At 43.2% G+C, this 26,685-nt stretch overlaps 1 protein-coding gene and 1 long non-coding RNA gene across 4 annotated transcripts; one reads left to right on the plus strand and one right to left on the minus strand.

Annotated features, from left to right (window-relative positions):
• On the plus strand, nucleotides 1-12,767 carry LOC115353128. The gene is made up of 3 exons (XR_003927434.1): nucleotides 1-267; nucleotides 8,086-8,207; nucleotides 12,195-12,767. It is a non-coding gene; the product is annotated as an uncharacterized LOC115353128 (long non-coding RNA).
• On the minus strand, nucleotides 6,649-26,419 carry LOC115353127 (MARVEL domain-containing protein 3-like). Of its 3 annotated transcripts, XM_030042124.1 has the most exons (5): nucleotides 26,312-26,367; nucleotides 24,921-25,076; nucleotides 22,710-22,860; nucleotides 21,297-21,466; nucleotides 6,649-7,548 (listed from the first exon to the last, which is right to left on the minus strand). In XM_030042124.1, the coding sequence occupies exons 2-5, from the start codon at nucleotides 25,027-25,029 to the stop codon at nucleotides 6,842-6,844; spliced, it is 1,137 nt and encodes a 378-aa protein (XP_029897984.1). In that variant the 5' UTR covers nucleotides 25,030-25,076; nucleotides 26,312-26,367; the 3' UTR covers nucleotides 6,649-6,841. The 3 variants fall into 3 exon arrangements, with proteins under 3 accessions (XP_029897984.1, XP_029897986.1, XP_029897985.1); XM_030042126.2 differs by lacking the exon at nucleotides 22,710-22,860 and having other exon boundaries at nucleotides 26,312-26,419; XM_030042125.2 differs by lacking the exon at nucleotides 22,710-22,860 and having other exon boundaries at nucleotides 21,297-21,484; nucleotides 26,312-26,419.
• Nucleotides 26,420-26,685: the final 266 nt, after the last annotated feature.

Raw genomic sequence — 26,685 nt, forward strand, 5'->3', positions numbered from 1 at the left:
ATCTTGCACCCTTGTGCGCGCCATCGTATGAAACCCTGCAGGAGCACCAGCGGTCCGGAGAAGCCTCCCTTCGGCCGAAAAACAGCAGCCGGGCAGCAACACAGACATAGCAGGTAGCTGCTTCGTACAGGCCAAGGGCTCTCGCCACGCCGGAGCCTCCCGAGTGTTGGAAGCGATTGCCGCAAGTCTCAACAAGGATGCGAGGGCTGAGGGAGCCAGGGAAGCGAGACCTGCTGCTGCTCAGTAGAGCATCTGCAATGCTGCCAGGTAAGAAGATGGTCTTGGCGAGCTCTCAAGTAGTCTTAGCGAACGGGCAATGAGGTCTTGGTCAGAGCGTGCCTTATTTATTTGGACCAATAAATTGCCTAATCTTCACCGTCAGAGCTGGTCCGCAGCGGTGTAAAAATCTGAATCTCCTTCAAGTTGCTCAGGGACATAGGACATCTTGCTGGGGAGTTGTTTTTGCAATCTGAAGGAAGGAAAACGCTCTCTTTACTGTTTGTGCTCCCCCCCCCCCCCCCCCATGGTGACTAGGAATGCTAGCTAACCTCTGCTTAGAAGGTCTTAAACTTCTGTCACCAGCTTTTTCAGCATCCCATGGCTTCCATCGTCCTGTGCTGCGAATCCTGCCCTAAAATACTGAGGGTTTGGAAGTCACTGTGGTGGGTCCTTCACGCTTGCAGATATGGGCTGCTGTGGTGTGGGCGAGAAGTGGTGTGGGTGTGCACATGATAGTACAAAGCTATGCTTAAATCTATAAATCTGGGTATGGTGGGAAGCCTATGAGTAATGTATGTGCAATGCACATAGTGTCTTCACAGCTGATGAAATTCCAATTTTCACTAAGCAGCTGGGCAAATTCCTGCCTCCTTTTTTCCTCCTGCACTTCCATTATCCATATTTATCTTAGACGTCAGTACAGGATAACAAAAATTCAAGGTTTTCATACACCTATAAATGCCTAAACACCTCTGTTTTACAGTTTCTTTTGTAGTATTGAAAGCAATATATCCAAACCATAACTGCCTTTTCTAAAGTCTGTTTAAAACGTACGGTCCTTACCTGTGTGCATCTGTCTCGTGAGCCTTTCTACATCCTTCTGAAAAACTAATTGCCTGTAAAACGCATGCACGCGTTTCCCTCACTTGAGCTCTTCAACATAGCCTGAGAGTCTCGGGAAGTCCAGTAGCAGGTGCAGGTCTGTGTGCGACCGGCATCGGTGGAAATCAATAGTCCGTTTGTAGTAATGAAGGGCATCCTGTGACTTGCCTGTTTTGCCCTGTCACACACCAAAAGCAATTACATCAAATGCCCTGTCAACCCGTGGAGCTTGCAAGGAGTCTCATGTTTTATTTATGACAGGTGATGGTGAGCATCTGTGACACTTCTTACGCTGTGCTGGCATTAAGCTCCTGCAGTACACCGAGTGCCACCTTTTCTTGGAGATGGACGGTGTGAAAGAGATGAGTAACGACAAATGTCACAGCTGTCATAAAAAATGCAGTCAACAACGCGGTCATAGTCCCCTTCAGTCACTTACCTGAGTCTTGAAAAAGGAAAGGAGACACCCGAGTTCTGCAAATGTAACTGAGAGATCGGAGTTACCGAAGGTCTGTTGTGTGTCTATAGCTTTACTTAACTTACGGTCAATGTAAGTTGCGGTGGAAAACTACCAGAAGAGTAACTTTACTGAAGATAAATCTGCACTGGGAGTAAAATACATGGATTATGAAGAAACAAGTTCCATTCAGACTGTTCTTTGGTACTCTAATCCCTGTATGTATTCCCGTCACTTTAAAGCAGTTTCTCACGTAAACTGAGATCCCAGCTTTTCTTAACGCTAAGCCTTGAATTCAGTTTCTGCTGCTGCACAACCGGTTTGTGTCCCTAGTTGTTTCTCCACATCGGATACACTCAAACTCTTCTAAAGAACTAGTGGAAAAAGCTTTAATTGTGATAAAATTTAATATGTTCTAGGAATGTTTTCTTAAACTTGTTAAGAACATAGGAAAACTTGTTGTTTGTACTTACCTGAAAATTTCCTTTCAAGGTCTCTCCTCCTTACAGCTGGTCAGCAGCAGGAAGGCAATGCCCTAACACATGCAGATCTTCCAGCAGTGCCTGATTTACAGTTCCAGATAGCTGTATTATTTAGTAAATGTAAAGGTTATGGTAAGCCTATTTGGAAGAGTAAATGTCCTCTCTCGTCTCCAGTCTCACCTCCCACAATTTTGACTTTTACATTGAAACAAGGTGCCTGTGTCTTTGGATGCTGATTTGCTCTGTTCTGGACAAGATTTTCCCCAGACTGAACTACTTTTATGAACTATTATTTGAACAAAGGAGATGTTCAGGAAAATGGGTGCTCAAAGGTACACAATCCAGCATGATGAAATTTTAATGGCAGTTTACTCAGCGGTGGGATGCAGAATCAGAGGGGTGGATTTTTTCTTTTTCTTTTTTTTTTTTTTTTTGTTTGTTGTATTTTTTTTTAATATAGTTATCCTAAATATCTTATGCCCTTTGTTTCCTCTTCCAGATTAGGGCATGGAGACACGTTTTTGGGGTTTTTTTTCAAAGAGAGATTGTTTTTCTCCAAGGCTCTTCTGTGGGGAGGGGGTCCCTTTGTGGATAGTTAATGGCTGGGGAGCTCAGCTGCAGGTTTTGCTCTCAGACTGACTAAAGCCGTTTGCTCCCGCGTCGAAGGAGACAGGTGCAAATCAATGGTTTAAATCCAAAGGGGCTGGCTGGGATTCTGGCAGGTAACTCTGAGATAAATGAGCTACTCGGCTCAGTACCTTGCACCTGTGACCCATCATCTGCAGCGGGGCTTTTCTCTGGTCAGGCAGCTCCAGTTCACCCTGCAACCTGCCTCCATTTCCTAGCATCTCCAGGGATGGTGGCCGTTTTATTCCTCTTTTTGAAGGTTCAGAAGCGGCTTGGCGTGCCAGGAGGCTTTACTGCACCAGTGCTGGGGCCCCCGAGGCTTTTAGGTTGAGAGAGGCCATACCGTCCGCCCACGAGACAACCTCTCGGGGAAGCACAGATTTGACCCTTGCCGTCACCGTCTCCCTCGCAGCAGGTGACAAGCTGATGGTGGTCACAGCAGGCAAACTGGATACACCCTGAGGATCCCTCTCACCAACGAGGGACTGAGGGTGATGACTGCCTGCAGTCCTTTGGCTGCAGGTGAAAGTGGGTTGCGAGGGGCTGCTTCAAAGAAACAGGCGGGTTTATTTTCAGTGCTGACCCTGAAGGTTGCACGCATGGGGCGGGCAGCAGGGAAAGGCTGAAAGAAACAGTAGGGCTGATAGGAGCCATTTGCCATGTCTTTGTTTACTGGTCCAAATGCAGATTATTGTCCGCTACTAACTGGCAGTCCCTGCGCAGAGGTAACAGTGGGGCACAGCCATCTGCAGCAGAAGGTGGGAAGGCTAATCTGCCCTGGAGGGTAGGACCACCTGCAGCGGCAGCTGGGGACGACAGCCTGTTGCAGCCTTAGTCATACGTCCGTGCCAGGAAATCTCTGCTCTTGTACTGCACCTTCCCAGCTTGCGCGGTAAAGATTTTCAAGTTGGCTACAGGATACCGAGCATGGTCTTGTTACAGTCGGGAAGCAGGGTTGTTCGGATTGCTCTGATGGTATAGGGCTTGCCCCTCACCCCGAGGGGAAGGAAAACTCCTTCTTCCCTGCCCTAGTCCTCTGAGGAGTATTTCTGGGATTTTCCCCTCTCCTCTCCTACGCTTCCCTCCATGAAGGTGAGCGGAGGAAACGGCACTGATGTTTATTTCCTCTCGGTGATTATTTCCTAGTGATCTTTCTTCATGGTGGCAGGGAAGGAAACAAATTTGAGGCACAAAGCTTTCAAGAAGCTGGGAAATCACCAGGCTTTGGCTTTCTTTGTGGTCCCTCTGCTTGCAGTGCTTCAGGACCTCAGCAAGTTTGTGGATGACACCGAGCTGAGTGGTGCAGTTGGTATGCTTAAGAGAAGGGATGCCAGCCAGAGGGACCTGTCAGGGTCTCAAGGCCTCAGGAGTGGGCCAGTGTGAACCTCCCAAAGTTCCAACAAGGCCCAGCGCAAGGTCCTGCATCTGGGTTGGGGCAATCACCAGTATCAGCCCAGACTAGGTGATGAAGGGATTGAGAGCAGCCCTGTGGAGAAGAACTTGGGGATACTGGTGGATGAAAAACTGGATGTGAGCTGGCAATGTGAGCTCGCAGCCCAGAAAGCCAACCGTATCCTGGGCTGCATCAAAAGCAGCGTGACCAGCAGGGTGAGGGAGGGGATTCTGCCCCTCTGCTCCGCTCTGGTGAGACCCCACCTGGAGTGCTGCATCCAGCTCTGGGGCCCCCAACATAAGAAGGACACGGACCTGTTGGAGCGGCCACAAAGCTGATCAGAGGGCTGGAGCACCTCTCCTATGAAGTCAGGCTGAGAGAGTTGGGGTTGTTCAGCCTGGAGAAGAGAAGGCTCCAGGGAGACCTTATGGCAGCCTTTCAATATATAAGGAGGGCTGATAAGAAATAAGGAGAGAGACTCTACCAGAGCCTGTAGTGACAGGACAAAGGGTAAGGGTTTTAAACTAAAGGAGGGTAGATTTAGATTAGATATAAGGAATAAACTTGAGGGTGTGGAGGTTAGAAACACGAGGGGATGGTGAGCGCAGGGAGGCAGCTGGGCGAGGGGCTGTGAGAACGTGACTGGGACCGACTGGATGCTTGGGGCAGTGAGCGGGTGCCAGGAGTCTCCAACCAGGCGCCTATAACTAGCATTGACTCTCCTTGTAAAATGCATAAAATTGCTCCTTTTAACAGGAAAGGGACCCAAAATGGTTAGACTGTGAGTGTCCGAGGGAGGAACACTACAGCAATAGTCCACAGGGAAACTCTGCACACCTTTTTTCTAAAGACTGGATTACCTTGCAACAAATGAGGGCTTTACCATACACACAAGGAAAAAAGAGACAGAATCGGTGCTCACAGAGAACTGTTGCTATTGCACAGTGATGGCAGGCAAGCATTCAAAAATGAATGGGGCACACAAAGAAGCCCTGAGATTAAAATTCATGTTGCACACATATGAGTTAAGATTTATACATTCTTTTCTGCAGCCTTCTCTAATCTTTTGCATGCGTCACTTCAAGGTGCTGCTTTTTGGTTTTTGTGTAAGTTAATAACAGTGTGTCATCATGTAACTAAGCCTGTGTTCAAAATGTGCAAGATGTAGAGGTAGCGCAGGAACAAGTGTGCAGGCAGAAACGGCTAACAAGTGGTTAGCTGCGGCTTTAGCTGCGTGCCAGACATCCCTGTAACAGACCTTCCAGCCGATTGCAGCATACCAGTGGAGGTCTGGGTTTGGGCAAAGAGCTAGAAATCAAAGTCTTAATTTCATGACTCTATCACTACTGTGAGTCATGGCAAGTTTGGAAAAACTCTTCACTCCTGTCTATTCATAAGCATAATAATGCTATGAAGCTTGTTGATGTTCAAAGTGTTAGAGATGTTTAAGGTATTATATAAATGATAAATACTTACTGTAAAGGCTCATGTAATCACCTCTAATCAGAACCACAACATTTTCTTGTTTGGCTTTTATCACCTCAAACATAATCCTTTGAGATCTATGTGTGTGTGTGTGTATAAATATTTATATATGAAGTATACAATAAATAAGCTCTACTATGGTTCAGAAGAGCCTCATGTGGGCAATGACTCTGAGCCAGACAAGAGCACAGCCAGAATCAAAATTGTGTCTTCCCTCCTCTCAAGCTGACAAATCTTACGTACTTCAAGAGCAGCCTTTTTTTCTCACTCCCTCATCTATGAAGACCAGTGATCTATTTCACCTGCCTCAAACAAAGGACTCTTGAAAGATGTTCTCTAAAATTTATTTTCTCAACCCTGGGGGCATACAATTACTGCTGTTCACTCATGCTTTCTATGTTTAGATATTGGAAGGACGCACGTACTTTCTCATTGTTACAGCATTCCCATGGAAAACTCCAGGACAGCCAGCGTGTTCCTGACTCAGGCTCTGCCCACCACTGGCTGTGGAGTCAGCAAGCCAAACCTTGTTTAGGTGGTTCCAGAAGCAAGCAGTATCTTTACTAAGCTGATAGCTGACCAATGTGCTGCCTCTCAGGTTCTGATCTGTGCTCAGTGAAATGGGGAAAACTGGTAGCAGGGAACTGGAGGACCCAAACGCTGCCTTTGAACTTGCAGCTAGTTCCTCCCAGCAGCATTCCCCAGGCAGCATGTGATCGGTGTGTGTCAACCCCCCCGTGACTCAAAAGATAAAATACTTCACTAGCCCAAGTGAAACAGGTCACAAGTGTAGCTTCAGCTCTGATTCAGAAAAGCACTCAAGTGTCTTTTGCTTTGTGAGCGGTGTGTCATAAGGCAATAGGATGCATTGACAGGCTCAGGATCTGTTGAAGGCTGCCCATCCTAGCTGTGTAGTCAATTCCTTACATCATGGGAGAGGAAAGGAAGTGGCTGTCAGCACAAGTTTGGCAGCACTGTGGTTGTAACCTGTTAACAGCAATTATCCAAAATTGCTGTTTGGATTTGCTCTGTGCAGGATGAAAACATTACAATCAAACACATTTTAAACACCGGAGTCCAGCTTGAGAGACTGATGCAAAAAACCTTGTTAAAACATCTGCTCAATGTCAATTTTATTACATCATGTTATAGCAGTATTGTTAGATTTGGTGATTCAATACACTTCAGCACCTTGTAGGACAATATATTGTGGACTGGTCGCCTGTTTAGCATGCGACACCCAGTGTCTGTCCCTTGCTGAAGGCCCAGCTCACTGGCACAGTCCCAGAGCTGACTTCACACTAACGTGGCAAGAGCCTGGACGTTGTGGGAGCTTTCAGAGGTCCTGTGGACAGCATGGTGGTTTCTGACGCCTCTGTCTCTAATGCCACTTTTGGGGCTGTGCTGAGCCTTGGCTGCATGACTCTGGAAGGCGCGGACAGTTCGGATAGCAAGGATGCAGACCACAAAGCTGGCAAAGTACAAACAGGCGGCAGCGACGCCAAAAAGGCCGACGGCCGCGTCGCCGCCCTGGACCACACAGTTCATGGAGGTATAGCCACGGCGTGCGTACAGCCTCTCGCGCCTCTTGCAAACTTCTGTGGAGTTCACCTGGCTGACGAAATGCAGGTAGAGGCCGACCGCCGCGACGTACGCCACGCCGGCCAGCAGGTTGAAGGCACACTCGCTTACCAGCAGCCCCATCCTGAGCTGCTGGATGGGTTTTGCCCCCACGACAAGGAAGACGAGGGTAAGTACTGCTGCTGTTAAGCTGAAGGCGACTCCGCCGTACACGCAAGGGGCTCTCATCTGGGTGAACTGCATGTCTAGCTCCCTCACCTCCCGGAGCTCTGTGCCCTCAAAGGGGCTATAGGCCGAATTCAGGCTAAAGGATCCAGTGCCGAAGCCGCCAAGGGACGTGAAGCCTGCAACAGAGGCTTGGGCAGCACCCACACAAATCAGCACCAGGAGGTTAACCGTGATTTCCACAAACTTCAAAATGCCTGTAAGGAGCAGAAAGATAGGAATAGATGTCAAAATCATGTCCTGTGCAAACTGGGGGTGACAGAAGTACACCAAAACCATAGACAGAGACCACTATTACTGAGAGAGTCCTCTTGGCTACAGCTACAGAAGAGCACTTAAAAAAAAAAAAAAAAAAAAAAAGAAAGCGCAAGCTCTTGTGGGTACATTTCAGAGGTTTGGCAAATTACTTTTTTTAATTTGTCAGTGTGCTTGATAAATGGATCTTCATGCAGGGAAAGAAATCCATAAAAATTTTACTGTGCTTGTGTTAGTGCCAAGGCAAGCGCGCAGTGATTGTATTTTGGCCTTAACTACTTGGCATAAGCACACTGAGCAAGAAATATCCAGTATGAACAAAATGCTGAGGTTAAAGCTGACAAAAACCTAGAAGATTCTAGTGGCTTAAAAAATTGTTCAAGTTATTTAGGTCCTTTAGAACGTGTTTACTGCTTTAACTTACACCCTTTTTTTTGTCTTTCTAAGTGTTTGTTAATTTAAACTTATTATCTAACCAGATGCAACTTCCACTTCATCTCCTTCAGAGATAAAAATCTCTTCATAAATCTGAAGAAGCAGTTCTTGATTGCACAAAAAAAAGGAGGAGGGGAAGGCAGCAAAAACCACCTTATATGCAGAGGTAAGTTAAGTGAATTTGATACCGGGTCATGTGTTCTCTTCCACACTCCCAGCTTCAGAAGAAAGCTTTATGACTTCTGAACTGACTCTTCTCTTCTTTTTTCTTATGTTATGCTACTGATAAAAGTAACCAAGGCTTTTTTAAGGGAAAAAAAAAAACCCAAACCCCTGGATAAATGACTTCTTTTTGTGGTAGTTGCCTGTCAGGAAGGTGCAGCATCTGTTAGATAAATCTGATTATTCTGTGACTGCTCACTAGGGGTCAGACTAAGATTAGTAAACATGATGGATGTTGAAGTGTAGCACAGCTAGAGTTGCCTATTCGGGAAATGAAAACCCCTAGTGTAACAGGCGTGTTGCTCCTCAAGTTCTGAAGTTAATTACAGAATTGTGAATCTTATTATTTCATTGCAGTCTGACAGCCAAGAACGTAAGATGCTCGACACAGTGGTCCTATATTTGTCTTTAAAGTGGGGCAGGATCTGCAATTTGCATACAGACTTTCATTTTATGCTGCTAACGTTGATCAGCATGGCATTTTCCTCTTTAGCAATGGCTCGGTTGCTGTCAAGGCTGTATGGGCTTGAAAAGAAAGGGCTGAAGCAGCATGCAAGGGAATTAGACAAATTCTTCTCTTGTGTTGCCAGATGCTTCTGACTGAAGAAAGCCAGTGACAGCCACCATGAAGGATTATCGGATATTCTCATTCTGCCCATTCTTATTCCCTCCACAGAGGGCTGAGATAACGAGCACCTTCCTGCTGCCGCTTCCTCGTCATGGGAAGTTGCTTGCAATGGTTTGACAAGGGCCTTTGGCCACTTCAGGAGTTCCTGCTTCCCCCATACCCAGACTGGCCCCCTCACTTCTGCTAATGCAGCTGTAGGTAGGTACTGAGCCCATTCACATCATGGCCTTGCAAACCATCCCAGAAGCACAAAGGAGAGCAGTGATAATGGTGGTAACACCTGGGAATAGAATATATGAGGCTCAGCATGTTTCAGTTTGCGTGTGCCTGTGTGTGTGTACATACATACATGCGCAGGTGCATACATAGATTCCATATCCTAAAAGGAATTAGGTAGAGCAGGCAGAGGAGACAAAGTGCTCTCGTTGAGGAGGAACTAAGCGTGCAGTTCTGTCTATGTGTTCTTTAGAGGTGATGCTGATTTCTGCATGACAACATGCCTTTTCCTTGACCCTTCTGCACAACCATTTCTGTAAGGCAGGGCAATAACCATGCTGGTTACCAAATCTGTTCAGGAGGCTTCAAATATTTCAAAGGAAATACTTGTGAAGCTAAACGCAAAGAGAAATTTAAATCTTGGTCCATGAGACAGGATTTGGAACTCCTTGTACCAAATTCAAAGAAAGCAGCCAAAAGACTCAATGTTTTTAATGGGTACAGAGTCATCACTTTACCAGGACTGTTCAAAATATTTTGAAAGAGTAATAGCTGTACAGGACATTCATTGGAACTGGATCAGATATTTTTTGTCTGCTCAGTTGAGCTGTATAATATGCCTTCCAAATACAGGGAATCAATTTAGGTCCTCAGGGCCCTTGGACGGCGTTGGACGCAGAAGGCCACTTCCCTTTTTAAGGGCCGACTACTGATTTCATAGATGCTCCATCAGGAAGCTGTTCTAAAAAGTCTACAGGGAGGAAAGACCATTTGATTAAGGGAAACATAAATTGTTTGGGAACTTGGAAGTTGGAAATTCATGACCAGTCAGCTTTCTTCCACTGCTGTCTTCAGAATTTCCTTTTCGTCTGTCACTGGTGAGGCACTCTGACCCGCTGAGCATCAACTTTTCCTGTACATCATGTTGCTGAGCTTTAGAAAAGGCAATTTTCTGTTGTCAAAGTAGTCAGCACCTGCTGCTAACCTCCCCGCATTTATAACTAACCCCAATCCTCAATGACGCTGCTCCAAAGCTTCCTATGTATTCACACAAATTCTGTATGCAACCCTTTAACATCACGGAGCTGATTGCTGGTACCATAGTAGAGCTGGCAGAACATGTCTCTTTGCTCATGGGATGACAAATATGATCAGTGTAGGTCTACTGTATTTTTAACGGCAGCAGTAGATGCTTTAATGGCATGCTTGAAAAATTTCCTTAGACAGGGCATTCAGGTTGGACAGGTTTTGTATGTACCTGTACAGTTTTCACACATGCCCGCTGCAGAGTAACTAAACAATGGAGAGAGGCTCATTAGCAGTTACTCCACCAGTTATTTGCATCACATGGATTAACTTTAAAAAAAAAAAATAATGCAATAACAAAGCCTCCTGTATTAAAGAAAATCCTAAAATGATAAGCAGTATGTAGAATGAAGGTGTGAATTACAGGTCTACAATGAGAGCCAGCAGGGTTTGTGAAAGCAGCAGACAATTAGTAGAAGACCCTAAGGCCTTGTACAATCATCAGGGCTTTGATGGAAATATTAAGCCCTACAGTATGTTCAGATCTTGACCCAGACACCCCAAAAGCCTCATGCAACTTTGATCTGTGACAGTTACAAGCTGATACCCAATCCTACTAGAGTAGTATAAACAGGATAGACAGACTTGAGAAATAAGGAATAAAAGGACAGTTAAGTTTTGAAACTTAGCTCTGTCAAGGTATGCCAACACACACATACCAGCAGTGACCTATGTCAAGCAGTGTACTGCTGGCAGAAAGGGCTGATTTAAAAGCCACACTTCTGAGTCTGTGCTGACACTCCTGCTTTCACAGGGCGGTTAGCTACATTATAGCTGAGTTACCGCTGCAGAAACTAGACTGCCAAAGGTCTTCCTACACGGAAGTTACTTACCTCTACAACTATTCCCTAACCTCCTGCAACAATGAACACATTACAAGACTTGAGTGTAAAATGACAGGAGGTCTCTGAAAATCTCAGCACTCCACTGGTTTGGTTATTTTCTCCTTTCTCAAGTTCAAAATCTTGGGATCTATCTAAAATGTTACTGATTTGTATCAAAATTAGCACAGTGAACAGCTGGCTTTGGCAACTAACCCTCTGCGTACTGAGCAAGTAACGAGACTCAAGTCTAGGTGCCTGGATTTCCATATCCTTTCCAACTGCTTTTCAGCACTGAAGCTGAGAACGGCTGCAATCTAGAAGACAGTAGGTGTTGCCAGAGCTTTCCAGAGAATTGTGTCATACATTCCATAAAATCTAAATCTGCAATGGATACTAACGTCAATGTATCATACTTGTTAACTTTGAAGCCAGTCTTTTTTTGCTGCAGGTAGGCTTCCCGCTAGAACAAACAGCAGCCTTCCAATTTATACTATTAATCTACTATCCACTTTTTCTTTCCCTTCCATTCCAGATGCATGCTGGGCTATTACCATGGTATTAACCCACTGATCAGTGGTTTTGTCGTCTGTCATATGGTGGGCTCAAACATCCAGCAAAGCAGCCAGGCAGGATGTTAAGGGTACAGATCCACAGGCAGCTGACCTTATTCTAATGGCTCCTACCCTTGGCTGGGCAGTCACCACTTTTCTCCCCTACCCAGTAATAACTCCGGCCTAGCATTAGGCCCTTCCAAGAGCTGTTTTAATAGATTAAAATAGCAGGAAACGATTCAACCCTTTTCTTGTGTGCTGCTGTTTTTTCCTGCAACTTTAGCAACTTGAAGTGACTCAGAGTGCATCTGATGAGCAATCGTGCTGGCATGAGTTTAGCAGGGGAAATAACATGGCCAGGACCAGAGAAAGACCAGAAGCTCTCCTTTTCAGGTGAGATGAAATGTTAAATCTGCATGCTCTGCTTCACAGAACTACACTGCGGCTGACTATGTGGTACCCAGTAACTCAACTGTGTGCTCAAGTCTCATGTGTGTTGGAAGCTGTGAAGAGGCTTTTTCATCCAGGCACCGTGGCAGGATGGCCCCAATGTTCAGGTGTCAGGATCACAGTGTGCGGACATAAAGTAAAATGGTCAATTCACATTTGTTCCTACGTTTCTGCAGCTGACAAGAATCAAACTGTAGAACAATCAGTTCTGGCTGTTTCTGCTGAACTCCCCTGACCCCACGAGGGCCTGACTAATAGAGGAGGCCTTCAAAGTGTCTCCCTCCACTGCATCTTGGCACAGGAGTCACTTTTTTCCTCTGTTGACTGCACATGGAGTCTTTTGGTATCATTCTTTCCTCTTGAGTTAACATCCCTGTGTACTTCTAAGATATTTTATGTTTGTCATTCTCCATTATGGCTTGCTTTCTCCCTCTGCTTCCTTTGCAGGCCACGTACCAGTGGGACCAGCAGTACCCAGCTGGCACCCTGGGGTGCCCAGCTTGCCCCTCTGGGACACCTTGACCCCAGCGGCAGGGCAGCAGTGGTCAGTGGTGCCTGTGTCACATTCCATTCGAGGTCACTCCAGAAGAAGGGAAGAGAGGAGTTCGAGGCTACAACACACACATTAAAAAGCAATCTCCCAGCCTTTCTCACTGACAGTTGTCTTTTGGTTTTTTTCCCACTTTGGGTAGCTTTCCACTTTTCAGAGGTAATTTTTTTTTTCCAAAAGAAGGAGACAAGTATTTTGACCATATATAGTGACTTACAAAAGCAGCAGTCAGTCCTGAAAAGGATCTCAAATGCTGAACTTCTCTTGCCAGTGCAGGTTTGGCATTCCCCAGCGAGTAAAGGCACAGCTCAACACGCAGCTTTGGTCACCTGTCTGCTAAACTGAGTCAGTTGCGGCAGGAATAGATAAGGGAGAAGGGGGAGAAAACGTCAAAGGAAAGAGGGGGTTTGTTCTGCTTTTGGAAGAGGACAAAAATGTAACAGAAGTGGGGAGGAACCAAAACAATGGAGGAGAACTGAACAAGGGAAATGAAATGGAGACAACAGTTGCAACAGATTAAAAATATTAAATTTGGATGCAAAGTATTAAAACATCTTGCTAATGGTATTATTTCCCTTACGTATACCAGTACAAAACCAGTAATGAGAATTCAACCAACTTCACTGATACAGGATCAGGGCAATACACACCTTTGTCGTAAACAAACAATTCCCCCCCAAGCCCCCACCTCACCATTGTTTTTGTAGGTCTCTGTGTTCCTCAGCCAGTGGTGGGATTTAGCTTTCACTGAGTTATGCTAAAATCTCGCTAATGGAGTAATGTTCAAAGGTGGAAAAAACCACAACCCAACCCTAAAACACAGGAGTTAGGCAATGTAACACCAACAGAATCTTGGCTTTTCAAAGGACCCAAGGGAACTACACACTCAGAGCCAACTGAATTTAAATGGCATGTAAGTAAGTGCCCAAAACATTTATGCTCATTTGAGATATCCGTCTTACTGGAAATCAATGGAAAACTAGTTAAAAACTGGAAAAATTAAATGATTCATGTGCTCTAGAAAGACACATTATTATTGTCTTTTAATAAGTTGTCCCTCTTTTTAGTTAAGATAATCACTCCATTAGGAAATCTCAAAGGATGACCAGCCTTGTTTTTAATGATTCAGAGAAGCCTTACATTCACAATCAGAGTGCTCAGATCCAAATGTATTGTCCTGTTTTTCCTGTGTATCATCTTCCCTTAAAGAACTACTGTCCCACTTGCTCTATTCCTTTAGCTTAATACCCTCCCATCCTCTAAACAGTGCTATCCCATTTTTCACAGGAAAGGGTGGACTTAATTTGTAGAACTACTGCATCAGCCCCTACCCCCATAGTTTCCCACCACTGTATGACACTAAGATTTACTTGCCACCAAGACACGGTTTCAGTACAACCCAGCCCCTGCCTGCATTTACTTGTTCCCAGTAGTTCCTTAAAGCATCACTTCTAGCATGTTCTTGATTTCTCTCCTGTTAACCAAGCATGAGTCATCTTCCACAATTTTGGAGAGGGTGGGAAGCAAAAGGTCTTGCATTAAACTATAGCACTTGGCAACAGTGATTTAAACACAATGGCTGTAAAAGACCGTACATATATTTGTAGCACTGGTAGGTCTCTGCATGGTTACCTCATGTTCTGCATTTCAGGAAACAGCCTTTTTTCTTCCTAATGTACCCATAGTTCTTTCAAGTAGTGAACAATTATCTTGGTATTGAAACAAACTTGCAGGAGGTTTTTTTTTTTAAAAGTTTGGAAAACAAACGCTTTTGTTCCTTAGGCCAACTTTCCATAGCCACTCCCTCTGTTTGAACCAAAACTGAGCTGCCTTTAGAAAGTACAAAGATTGGGGTGTTATTTCTCTTTAAGTAATCATAGTCTGGCTGAAGGTAGGTCAGGTCGGAGGCACCTGTGAACCTAAGCCTCTCATTCACTTTACCAATTGTCGGTTGTCACACTTGGTGAGCAACATTCCTGACTGGGTCGATTTTCTCCTTTAAGTGAGCTAAGATCGCCTGCTCAAAAAATACAGCTACATTCAATAGATAGTCAGTCTGCTGTATTAATTAGCTTTGAGAGCTACTTCTTAATGAGAAAAACTTTTCTTGGTCCCCAGAATTTGTGTCAGGTGTGGGGAAGGCAAACCCAGTGGTCTTAGATGGTGCAACTCCTGTTCTATACTGGTAAAGAGCAGACTTCACTAGGAAATCTTAGTTAAGAAGCACGGACTAGAGTCTAACACATACCTAACAGCTAACATCAACTTTGCCATTATCTTCCCCTGCACACTTAAGTGAGTCTTCTCAGTTGTATTTCTCCCCTAAAAACAATAGTGTACATGTTAGCACAATGCCAAAAGGTGGATGAAAAAAATTTGATATAAAGATGTAGGCAGAGTGAAGTTGCATATGTTGACAGGGCAACAGTTGCTAAAGACAACATTTGGCATCTGCAACTAGTGTAGCTCCCCTGCATATTTTTATAGAGCTAACTGCTCATGGCCATTTGCGTTTCACAGCAAACAGGACTTACCTCCAAGTGAAATACTTCAACTTCAGAACAGAAAGGTTATCTGCAGCTCTGTCACTGTACCTTGTTACTATGCAATTTTAATAAAGCATTTTGAATAACTGGGATTATTTTAATCTGTACAGCTCCATCCAATTCTCGCTACTAATATCCTCTGTCTTCACAATTAGAAGATTAAAAAACTCGATGGCAAATTCAGTCTGTTAGTCACACTGTATTTAAAATATACTTTGTAACAGATAGGAGGGGTAAGCCATCTAATTACAGTGAGACTATAGGGGACCTTAGTGCTCCCTTCTTACAGCAGAAATACGTTGAAATTAACTGCCACAGGAACAGTATATGACAGCTTTGAGCATAATTTAAAGGAGCTAAACAGGGCAGACTGTAGGGGCAAAATGTGAAGATGGTAACTACAGAATACAGCAGTTTCTAATCTTGTTGGGTGCCTCCACAGAAATTTAAGTATCCTGCTGACCACTACGGAAAAGATCTAACATGTGCTACTGAACATACTTGTCAAATGCTTGTTTTCATCCACAAAGTTACCTGTATTATGCACATTTAATTACCCTTCAGTGTTTTTGAACATACATAACTGAAGCTACAGAAGTTCTTTTACTTCAGTCCAATGCCTCTTGCAGACCACTATTCTCCCCCAACATCACCACAAGGGATACAAGCACTCTGAAAATAATTCTCCCCTCCTGCTCCCACATCTGACTCCAAGAAGAATGGTATCAGGATGTAACAGAGCAACATAATAGCAGCAGTATAATGGTTATGAACAGCGGCATAACTCAAACCAAGTGTCTACTAGTGTGAACCCTGTGTTTAGGGTGACTTTTCATCTCAGTATTTTTTCCAGTCTATCAGTATTTGCCAGCAGGCATAGCTGCAGGAAAAAAAAATTATACTGGGTTTGTAAAACAAAAGCTTATAGATGTTTACATTTGAATTAAAGCTGGCTTGTTAGTGCATGAATATATCCTGGAGAAAGTCATTGTTACTCCCTAATTCTATTTCCTCCTCCAAATAAATTCAGTTTGATATTTCCTCCTGGCTATGCTTGAAATTGGAGACTTTTCTTGTTGTTACAAACCATAATGCTGTCTTTTTCTGAGAGGAAACTGGTCTGAAGGTTTTAACAATTGTGGATGTTAGAATGTAGGCTAAAGGCATGATTGTTTGGAAGTGCCTACAATATGCTTAAGAAATCTGACACTATTCATGGTGCAAAGCTGTATTCATGGCAGCAAAGAACAGGGATTCAATTATTCTTGCTCCCCCACAAACTGTTTTCTAACCTTTTTAGTGCTGCCTCCCTTAAATGCCAAGTGGGTTGAAGAATTAAAAAAAAAAATTACTAGCTCAGAAATTATGACCAGCACGGTACAATTCTATACAAGGCAAAATGCAGGCATTTCCTGAATCACATACTGACTGAAGATGGGAGAAACTTAGTTTGCCTTCACTGTTTAAGCAAAACTAAAGGAAGCATTATCCTGGAATTGCATTGCTCTACCTCTTTCACACCAATATACATAATAAAAAGAAAATGAAAAGTTTTCAAGGTGAAGTGACCAAATATCTATGACCAATTTAAGATCAGCAATTCACTCTTGGGTTCAAGATTTTGCTCTCTCTAAGGTAAAGGAAACGCCATGGCAGCCAGCCTTGAACACGTCTCTCATTCCCTCTGGTAACAAAAAGCACGGAATCTGGTTATAATTTCAAAGGACCCAAAGGGGGTCCTTTAAAAGGCAAGTGTGATTACTGATTTTGTTTTTCCACACAAAAGAGAGAACTACAGAAATTTTACCTTTGCTGTGAAAAGCAAGTTGAATGTTTTCTTCTGAAAGAATTTAATCTGTAAGTATCCCCAGGCCAAAACCTCTTGTTTTCAATGTGCGCTGCTTTAAATGGCACGCACTATTGTGCATAAGTTCTAAGAAATGGCTATTGCAAGCAGTAGTTCCTTAGCTGATGAAAGGTTTGTCTTTATTACAAACGGTTTATGTCCAATTCCCATATAATTATGTAGAGCATCTAGACAGCTTGACACCAGTCTATAAGCTGTTTCTCAAGTCTCTTTCACTACTACAGAAACAGAAGGTGGCAGACTTCTGTGTTTCTGTTGCCTTTTGAATCTGTAATCTGCAGATCCACAAGTGTGACATCCCTATGAAAAAAAACCATAGAAAAACTAGACATAAAGATCGCATAGCAGGGAAGAGTCAATAGTTTGTTAGAGGAATGTCATTTGAAAGAATCAGCAGATATATGAAGAAAGGCAGTTCAAGTGGTAGTGCTCTTAAATGACACAAGCTCCTGTGGGATAAAAGATCCTCTCACAGGTTAGTAGTGGTTAACAGAAAATGAAGAGTAAGAGGAAGCAACTAGTTTTTCAAAGAAATAGAGTTAAGAGAGAAACCTCTGTTTTGTGCTGCCTGTCACTAGTTATGCCCATGTTAGCAGTACAATGGGAGTGGATCTGTAGAACCAAACAGTTGGAGCTGAAGACCTAGAGGCTACATGATATGCATTTTCTGGGGAGACATAAGTACTTCATTTTAGCTCTAGTTTGGTCCAAAGGACAGAGTGCCAGCTAGTAGTTAGAGCTCACCCTCTCATTTAGTTTTATCCAAAGGAAATATAGTTTGTGCATCCTGAGACCGCTCTGCAACATGGCCCAAAGAGCTGTAAGTGGGGATTCCAAAGAACTTCAGCTCAAAAGTACATACCAAAAAACTATGGTAGATGCACAGACTAAGGAACTGAAAAGACTGAAAAGTGAGATGGTGAAGTCTGTTTTAATAATAGTCACAAAAAAATTCTTCATGATTGCCAACTGTAAAATCGGTAGGCTGCTGAGAGCTCAAGCTTTTGAATGAGAAATTAATGAAATCAGTGTTTAATAATCAACCTCACACTTCATGTACATACACAAACACACCACCCCCACCCCATCTACACAGATGGGCTCTGAACAAATCACTTCCACTCAGGAAAGACATCAGGTTTTTTATCGGTTCGCTGATAGTCAAACACCACACGAAAAGCTAGGAAGCATTAGGATACGACTACAGAACCAGAACCTTTATGCAGATGTCTGATTCTTTTGGGAATTCATCTTGAATTGTGAGTGCAGTTGTAGTCAGCCCATCTCAAAATGGTACAAAGGATCTGGAAAAGGTATAAGGCTGGCAAGCTAATCAGAACTGGAAAGACTTCGCTCTTGATAGGGATAGAACTGATTATTCTTCAATCTATGAAGAAGCAATAGGAGCACAGTGACAGGGAGGAAGGGAAGACTTCACTCCAAAATCATAAATCTCATGAAGAAGGTACATATACGAGATTATCATTAGGTATTTTGAATACCACCAGAATCAGAGACAACTTTAAAAGGTTTTAAGGACACTCTTCAAGTGGCACAAAGAAACTGTGGAACTCCTTGTCATAAGGTAACATGGAGGCCAAACATTCAAAAGGGGATTCAGAAAAGGATTAAACAAATTTGATAGGTCTGTTAAGAGGTATCAAACGTAACAGAAGTGAATGCAGTTTTCCAATTCAGAAAATTCTACCAATCAGAAGTTTGGAGAGTATTCCAGAGGACAGCTCACTCTCTACTGGTCCATACTCTGATGGTCTTCCTAAATTTGCACTCTAGTACATTGTTTGAGAGGATGCGTAATTAGGTACCTTGTATGATCCAGTACTGCTAGCCACATGATCCTACCTGAATGGCTTTGAATAGGTATTGCTCATATAATGTTTTAACAGACTTTTTTCCTTCTGTTTTCAAGATGAAAGGATAAAAAAGGAGCAGAATGTTTTGAAGTTTCTTAGATGGTATCAAATGCTCCTATCCGCAAAAGGGGTCAGTATCAATTGTTTCTTCCATTATATTTGGGTTGGGTTTATTTTCTTAAGGTGGTTGTAGGAAAAAAAACAAGGAGGTGCGGATTAGGGAAGGAAGGTAGAAATAACAAAGATAGGAGAACGATGTCCTTTTTTCTGCTGCTGCTTGCAGCTAAGGTGTTTGAAGGATCCCTGAAAAAACAACTGCCTATTTCTGAAACTCAGCTTTAGCTTTTTGGGATATTGCTGGTGAAAAGCATGGATGAAGAGGACAGTATCTGGGTGAAGCAAATACTTTTCAGAGCTCTGGTTGTTTAGAATTCCTCTCTAGTTTGCCAAACTGGTCAATATGCACAAAGATCATAAGTATATTTACTCAGCAAAATAAAAAAGAAAAAAAACCCCAAAACCATAGTGAAAGTAGAGTGATGCACAGTCAGAAACTAAGGTTCACATTTCAGTTGTTGCTTTGCAAAAGATGGTGGTACATCACTTGATTTCCCTGCCTTGTTTGATACTAGCCTATTTTAGAATTATGGTTATTGGGAAAGGGGAATTTTACCAGAGTGCTGATAAATCACTGGCAAAAGAAAGAGACGGTTAAGAAGTATTTACAGGAACTTTTCATGCAGTAAGAACTTGTAGCTCACATGTACTAGCTTCTTAGAAAACAATCCATGTTGCTTTTCATTTATAACATTTACTATGACTGCAGGGAATACAGAATTCTGCAAAACAATTGTAGGAAATTTTGCTAAATCTTGGTACTTTCAAAAATTAAACAGGGGAGTAACATTGTCCTAATCTTATCAACTTCCAATATCTTTTCATTTTTTGAAATAAAACTGCTAATAAAAGGGTTTATTTTCTATGTGATCTCTTTTCCCTCCTCCACTGCAAGCTCAGACATGAAATTTTTGGAAAACACTGAGCAATACATGGGGGAGGGGTGGGATTGAAATCATCATTGTCAACTGATGCATCCAAAACTAGGACATTTTGAAAATGTTAATGATGTTTAATGCACTGAAATAATGAGAAGCAAACGCAGAGGGAAAAAAAAAACAGCAAGTCACAGTAAGCTATCCATAAGTCTAAACAACCAGTGAAACTGAAAACTAAAAATAACTTGCCACTTCATTTTTCTAAAGCTGTGATAAAATAAGGCATGGAGTTTTCTAGAGCTTCTCAGACAAATTAAAATAATTTAGTATTGTTGAAGAAATTGCTGATACAATTTTATCGTGGATAAAATATCAGTATGGCTCTGTATCATTAAATATGCTCTTCTAACTGTTAGAGTTAAATCTCCTTGAGGTGAAAAACAAACTGCATACAAATACACAGAACATATTTATAAGAGAAGATAGTTCAGCTCACTCTTAAAATTGTTCACATATTCACATACAGAGAAATACTGAGAGCAAACTGAGTGTCTTATTTAACTTTCCTTCATGGATTGAAGAAATAATCTAACATTATGTATTTTAATTTACTTCCAACAACTAAACTCTTCATTTGTCTCGCTGCTGGAGGACACTGAAAGGCTGTTTATCGTCTTCGGTCAAAGACTTTGCACCTAACTGCAAGTTTCAACTCAGACTGCAGTTGACCTTTCCTACAAACAAGGTGAGATTGCTCATTGTCCTGGAAGAGGAAAAACTTTAAAGGAGTAATGGGTATTTCAGCGACTTTTTTTTTTCAGTTTATGGGAACAAGTTTACTAAGTATTAAGGCTGATTTCCTCCCACATTAGTGCGCATTTCTCTGCTTCTTGTAGTCACTTTCTAGCTATGAAAAAACCAAGTTACTTCTCAAGAGCTGTTTTATTGGATTCATGTCCATAAAATAGTTTTGTCTCCCACAATGTTGCTTTATAAAGATGTATCAGTGATGACTGGATTAAATCCAGCATTGATAAAAAGTCTGAGAAGAATGTGTCAGAAGTAAACAAGCATCAAATCTTCAACAGCCATCTTTAAATTGCCTACAGATGCAAATATCTATTTTACTCCTAAATCCCAAAGGTTAACTCCTGCTGCACAACCTGGGGGATTATACAAATGACCCATTCTGATGCTATGGATGCGTACTCTGGAGATGCATTTTCAAGTATCTCAATATCTCTGTAAATCTTGCTTTTAGATGCCTAAAACATGCTAGTTACCCACAGTTATCCCATACATTAACTCTCCCATTTTGTTTTGTTTTGTTTTTTTTTTAATATTCCTCTAGCTTCACTTTGTAGTGCTTCTAAACACAGAAACCAAAACCAAGACAAGTCCTTGGAAGGAGAGGGGTGGATGGCAGGCAATAAGAATCTCACATACCTCTTGTTGTGCATACCTTTGAACACTTCATCGAGAAGGTTTCCTTGGGAGGATAACACTCTGGTGGTGGGCCAAAATATTCCCGTGCTGCTCCTGAGGTTTTAGAGTAAGGGTCTAAGCAATCAGTAGAAGTCCTTGAGTGCTCGCCACCTCGGATGTCTTCTGTTGATCTACAATGGAGTAAACGACTAATGTACAATTAATTCAATCCTGCTCTCTCCTGAACATTAGGACACGAGAAACTGGCAGACGCTAGTTTACTCATAGGTATCTTATCTTTTTTGCTTGTGTGTTTTGAAAGCAAATATCCCGAATACTTGCATAAATCTGTATTCACAAGGATATTTGCACTTGATCGTTCTTATTTTGGAAAACTGTGCACTCACTGAGTAGGCTGGCTGAATTGTTCAGGGTACTTGCAAAAGGTAGCAAGGAGGAGGGTGTGGGGAGAGTTCCTGTTCCCATAAAAAAAAGTAACAGCTTTTTCATGAAAACCAAACATTTTTAGCTAGGCCACAGCAGCCCAGAGAATAAAAATGATAATTATTTTCACATAATAAATGTGTAAAGTAGCACAACTATTTCACCGGTGTTTTGTCAAGTTTATACTTCTAATTACCGTGTCTCACAAAGATGCCTTTTAAAAGAACAAAAGCTGTTAAAAGAAACAGATAAAGACTTTAAAGTGGGGGAAGAAATTTCCTATATAAATATTTCTCTTTTTTTTTTTTTTTTTTTTTGAGGTCTTTGATGATATTTGAAGAGGAATCTAAAATCGACCCCCAAAAAATCAGTTTCTTGTGTCTCCAATCAGACTCTTCATTCGTATACTTCAAAATGGAATTGTCCACTTTGCTGCAATGACATAGAGCTCCACATCTGAAGCCTGATGATTTTTAAGGTCGGTGAGATTTAGATTATTCTATGGGAAAAGTGCAGTTTGCCCTTTTTAAACTGAGTTAACACTCAGGTTAAAAGAAACATTGGCTGTAAATTGTTTTGTAAGTGTCTGGTCTGATCTAAATGTTCTCCCTCATTTGAAGGAGAATTGGAACTTGTCTTTTTCAAGGTACAGCTGGATGACTTTGTTATTAGATGGTATTTTAAGTCTCATTCAGCATTATTATTTTTAAAAGTCATCTTCCTGTTCAGTTTTTATCTTGAATTTCTTATCCACTGATCAGCATTTTCAACTGTAGTTTTGTTTCCTAGTATCACTGCACTTCACTAAGGTTTATCTTCATCCAATTCCAGATTCAACTTACAAGTATTATCTCATTCATCCACATTAAATCATGTTCTTTGTAGTTTTTACATTTTAATTAAGACATTCAATAACAAGACCAATGCTAACATCTCCGCGTGCTGCTGCCAACAGCTCTATTTGGCCGAAAGATTTCTGATTTTTCTGACCTTTGTCCCGTGTCTTGTGCAACCACCAAAGCATCCTGCGCAGCTGTGTCACATAAATTAAATAAGCTCTGTGATTTATAAGACTTCCAGTTAACTTGAAAGCAATCCCTTTGGTACTTCTGATGCAGCTGCTTCTCTCTATTGTATCCTGCTACTTGCCAGAACACAAAACAAAACAAAAAAAAACCCCCTAATGTTTAGCAACAGAGTACAATTAGGAAAAAAAAAATTCTTTTAGATGCTTTTTTTCTCACAATGGCCTATTCTGGCCACCTTTGCTCCTGTTTTTCTTCAGGACTTTCCAGTTCTGGGTAATGCAACTCTTTCTCCTCAGCAATGAGAGGAACCTTGCTATAGGAGTTTCAGACAGAAATGCATTTGGAAAGAGAAATACTCTGGCTAGAAAGTCTTGCTCGTAAGGGATGAAAGCATTAGGCACCCAAATTACGGCTTCCACAAAACTCTTCCTATCTATTTCATTATAGTATCTGGAGGTCTGTTGGTCAATCAGCATAAGACTTCACCAAAATACTGAAATTTCCTTACAAAAGCAGCTGGTTTTGTTGTGAGAGCTAAGCAGGGGAAATGCTGTTAGGTTAAGCCAAACTCCATCAAAACAACTGATCGAAAAGTTTTTTGATTAGTTGTAGTGAGGTCTGGTGCCCCCCAGATTCTCAGCTTGACTCTAAGAATTATCTCCATAGCTATTACAGATCTGTAGCTGCAGCTTCCCTTCCTCTAACCCCTGCTGGATACAGGGACAGTCTGTTGGCCCTTACAGTCCGTCCACCAATTTTCAGTCTCTATGTCCAGTCATTTAAAACTAATAGCAAAAACAAGATGTCCAGTGAAGCGCTTTATTAAGAAGTGGTGGTTTAATTTATAGCTATCTGTTCACACATTGCTTATATTATGCTATATATGAACCCCCCTTCCCCCCCCCCCAAAAAAAACCAAAATCCCAACCTTTTTTTTTTTTTCCTCTCCACAGTGCAATTAATACATTCCTGGCATTTGCTGCTCTCACTTCTAATATGTTCAAGATAATTTAACTACATCCCTTCCTGATCTCTGCTTTTGCTAAGGACAGTCATTCAGCCTCTGATTATTAGGCTGACCTTTGTTCCCATTTCTCTCCAATTTTTCATGATTTAAGAGAGACAGAAGAAAAATTCATTAGCTATTTTCATAATGCAATAGGATTACCACCATCCAAATTTTTATACTTAGCCATAAGTACTCCTTCTGGTCCACACAGTGCTCTTCACTGCTGCTTTTATTCTCATCTTGTTTTTCTTGCTAAAATGCATATTATCAGGGAGTACTTCAGTATTTCAGCTTTTCAACAATCTTAGTTCTACTTATCTCTTCTCCCTCTTTGCCTCAATTCTTAAATTGCCCTACAATCATGCCCTCAGAGACTAAATGGGAGTGACTAACACTTCACTGGCATGGCCAATTTGCCAGTGGTGTTTAGAACTACAGACCTCTCTCCTACAATGCAGTCACTGGCATGCCCTTAAAGGAAAACAGCCTAAGCTTGCGCCTAATATGCTGTAGGCTGGCCAGGCTGGAAGGAGACTTGTAATATCCTAGGAGTTAATTTGTCACTCCAAACCTATTAGTTGATCTGCTTATTGTGCTGATGGGGGCTGACCCACTATCAAGAGCCGCAAACAGCCTTAGACACATAAACAAGTACTCATTTATTGACTGCAACTACTGAAATTAATTTTGGTTTAGATTAAATACGAACTCGTTCGCAGCTGAACTAGAGCAACCTGAGAGTTCAGTAAGTCCCTATGCTAGTCTCAGTCACATAACATTCTCATTTAAGCAATGCATATTTGGCAAGCCATGGCTTGCTGTCACCTGCTGACCAGCCTCTTCAGGGACTGTACTAAGACACATGGCCACACTTCACCTACTTGTGACCCAACTTGATCCAGATAACCCCAGGAAATTCACACCTCTGCCAGTGTCACGCAGCCTATGTTTCTGCCCCCTCTCGAGCTCAATACAAAGAAAAACGTTAAATTTCTAAGTGTAAAATAGCTCCCTGATTCCAAATGTGGCATGCTTATGCTTCACAATTTCAAGGCTGAGTAAATGCTTTCTTTACTATTGTAATATGCAGGTATTTAACAGCAAACAAAGATGACAGACATTATAGACCTGCTGTGATGTGTTTCTTTAATAATAAAGACATACCTTGCATTGTATGGGTATGGTTTTCTCGCTCTTCTGTCTTCCTCGTATCTATCAGATCCATGGTTCTCATGGTGCCTGTATTGCTTATCTTGGTATCGTCTCCCAGCATGAGACATCTTGTTTCTTACATGTATTCTTTCTTTCTAAAATAACTTCCTGAGCCAGAGAAATAAAACTCATTCATTTTATAGCTCTACTTAAAGTTATTCATTTACCAGCACTCCCATCCATTTCAACCTGATTCAAGACTTGGTACAGACTTCCTTAAGAAGCAAAGGAAGTAAAACCCTTTAAACTACGAGTAAAGTAACTTCATTAAAGAAGAAAGTTTTTCTTTACATTTTCCTACTCATTGAGTAATTGTAATGTTTCTATGTTCAACGTTTATTGCGCTTAGCTTATTTACTTAGGTCCGCTCTGACTCTCCTACCTTTGCTGCAAGGACAAGGCACGGTGTCCACTAAGCACGTGAATCGTGGCTTCTCTAACGTTGTCCCTTACACAAAGTATTAAACCCAGCAAACACCAGCGCATTGCACGAGCGTGCACACAACTGCCACTGACGGCAGGGCAGACCTGGAAGTGCAAGCTGTGACCTTTGTCCTGGAAGTTTCTTTGTCCTGGACAGTTTTGCACTGTCTGTTGGTGCAAACAGATGCAGCGCCAAATGTCGCCTGTGATTTGGATAAACGCTAGGTACGGGCAAAGCTGTGCTGTGCCAAAAATAAGTTGGTGAGAAGATACGCTCTTGATAATCTGGTATGAAATATTACAGGGATGTTATTTCCTGAAAGCGACTTTACCCTTTCAAGTGCAGTACGCTTAAGCCCAAACCTGTAAAACGGGGAAATGCAGAGTTTAAGCATCTGAGGAATCTTTATTCTCATTTGCCTTCGTCACAGCCCTTCAGCACTACTGCAGAAGTGCCTGCAGCCAATTTAGTTCTGACTGATCAAGCTGAGGACTTGCCTAACGACTTCCCTTCCGTCTCCTTAGGGTGTCACTAAAGAAATAAATTATTTTTCACTTGTTTACGGCTAACAAAGAGAGAGACGGTGCCTTCCTCCGGGGGGGCTCAGCTCCCCTGCTGCGGGCAGAAGCAGGGCGCCTTCTGGCGTCGGTCCCGTCGCCTCAGGGCCACGACAGCAAACCGAAACCCCCTTCGCCCCCCGGGAGCGGCCCCGCCGGCGGGACCCCGGCCCGAGGCCTCGGAGCCGGGGCCGTGGGCACCTCCCCACGTCCCGCCGGGGAACGAACGAGTCGCGCCCTTCGCCATCCACCCGCCGGCCCCGCGCCTCCCCTCCGCCCGCTCCTCTGAGGCCGCCCCGTCCCTCGGCACCCCGGCGGCGAAAGCCAGCGGGCTCTCCCCCCCCGGCCCTGCCGCCCCTCACCTGAGGGGAGCGCCGAGCTCCGGCCCGCCCAGCGGCAGCTCCTGGGAGCAGCCGGGCCCGCCCTCCCGCCGCCGGCCCGGCCGCCCACCTCAGCCGCGCCTCCCTCCTGCGGCGGGCCGGCCCTCGGCGCAGGTGCTGGCCTGCCCGCCGGCGCGGCTCGGCTCGGCCTGGCCTGCTCTCCCTCCCTGGGGACGATGGCCGCGGCGGGGCCGAAGGAGGGGTGCTGCCCCCCGCCCGCCCTGCCCGGCCGGTGTCTCGGGGCGTGGGACGACCCGGGCTTTTGTTTAATTTGGTAAAGGGAGGTCCCCGCGCACCGTGGTGCTGAGGGAGAGCCTGGTGAGCAGCACCGTGAGAGGATATAAAACTTGAAGGTT

Source organism: Aquila chrysaetos, chromosome 18 (assembly GCF_900496995.4).
Source record: "Aquila chrysaetos chrysaetos chromosome 18, bAquChr1.4, whole genome shotgun sequence".
In the NCBI taxonomy this organism is placed as follows: Eukaryota; Metazoa; Chordata; class Aves; order Accipitriformes; family Accipitridae; genus Aquila; species Aquila chrysaetos.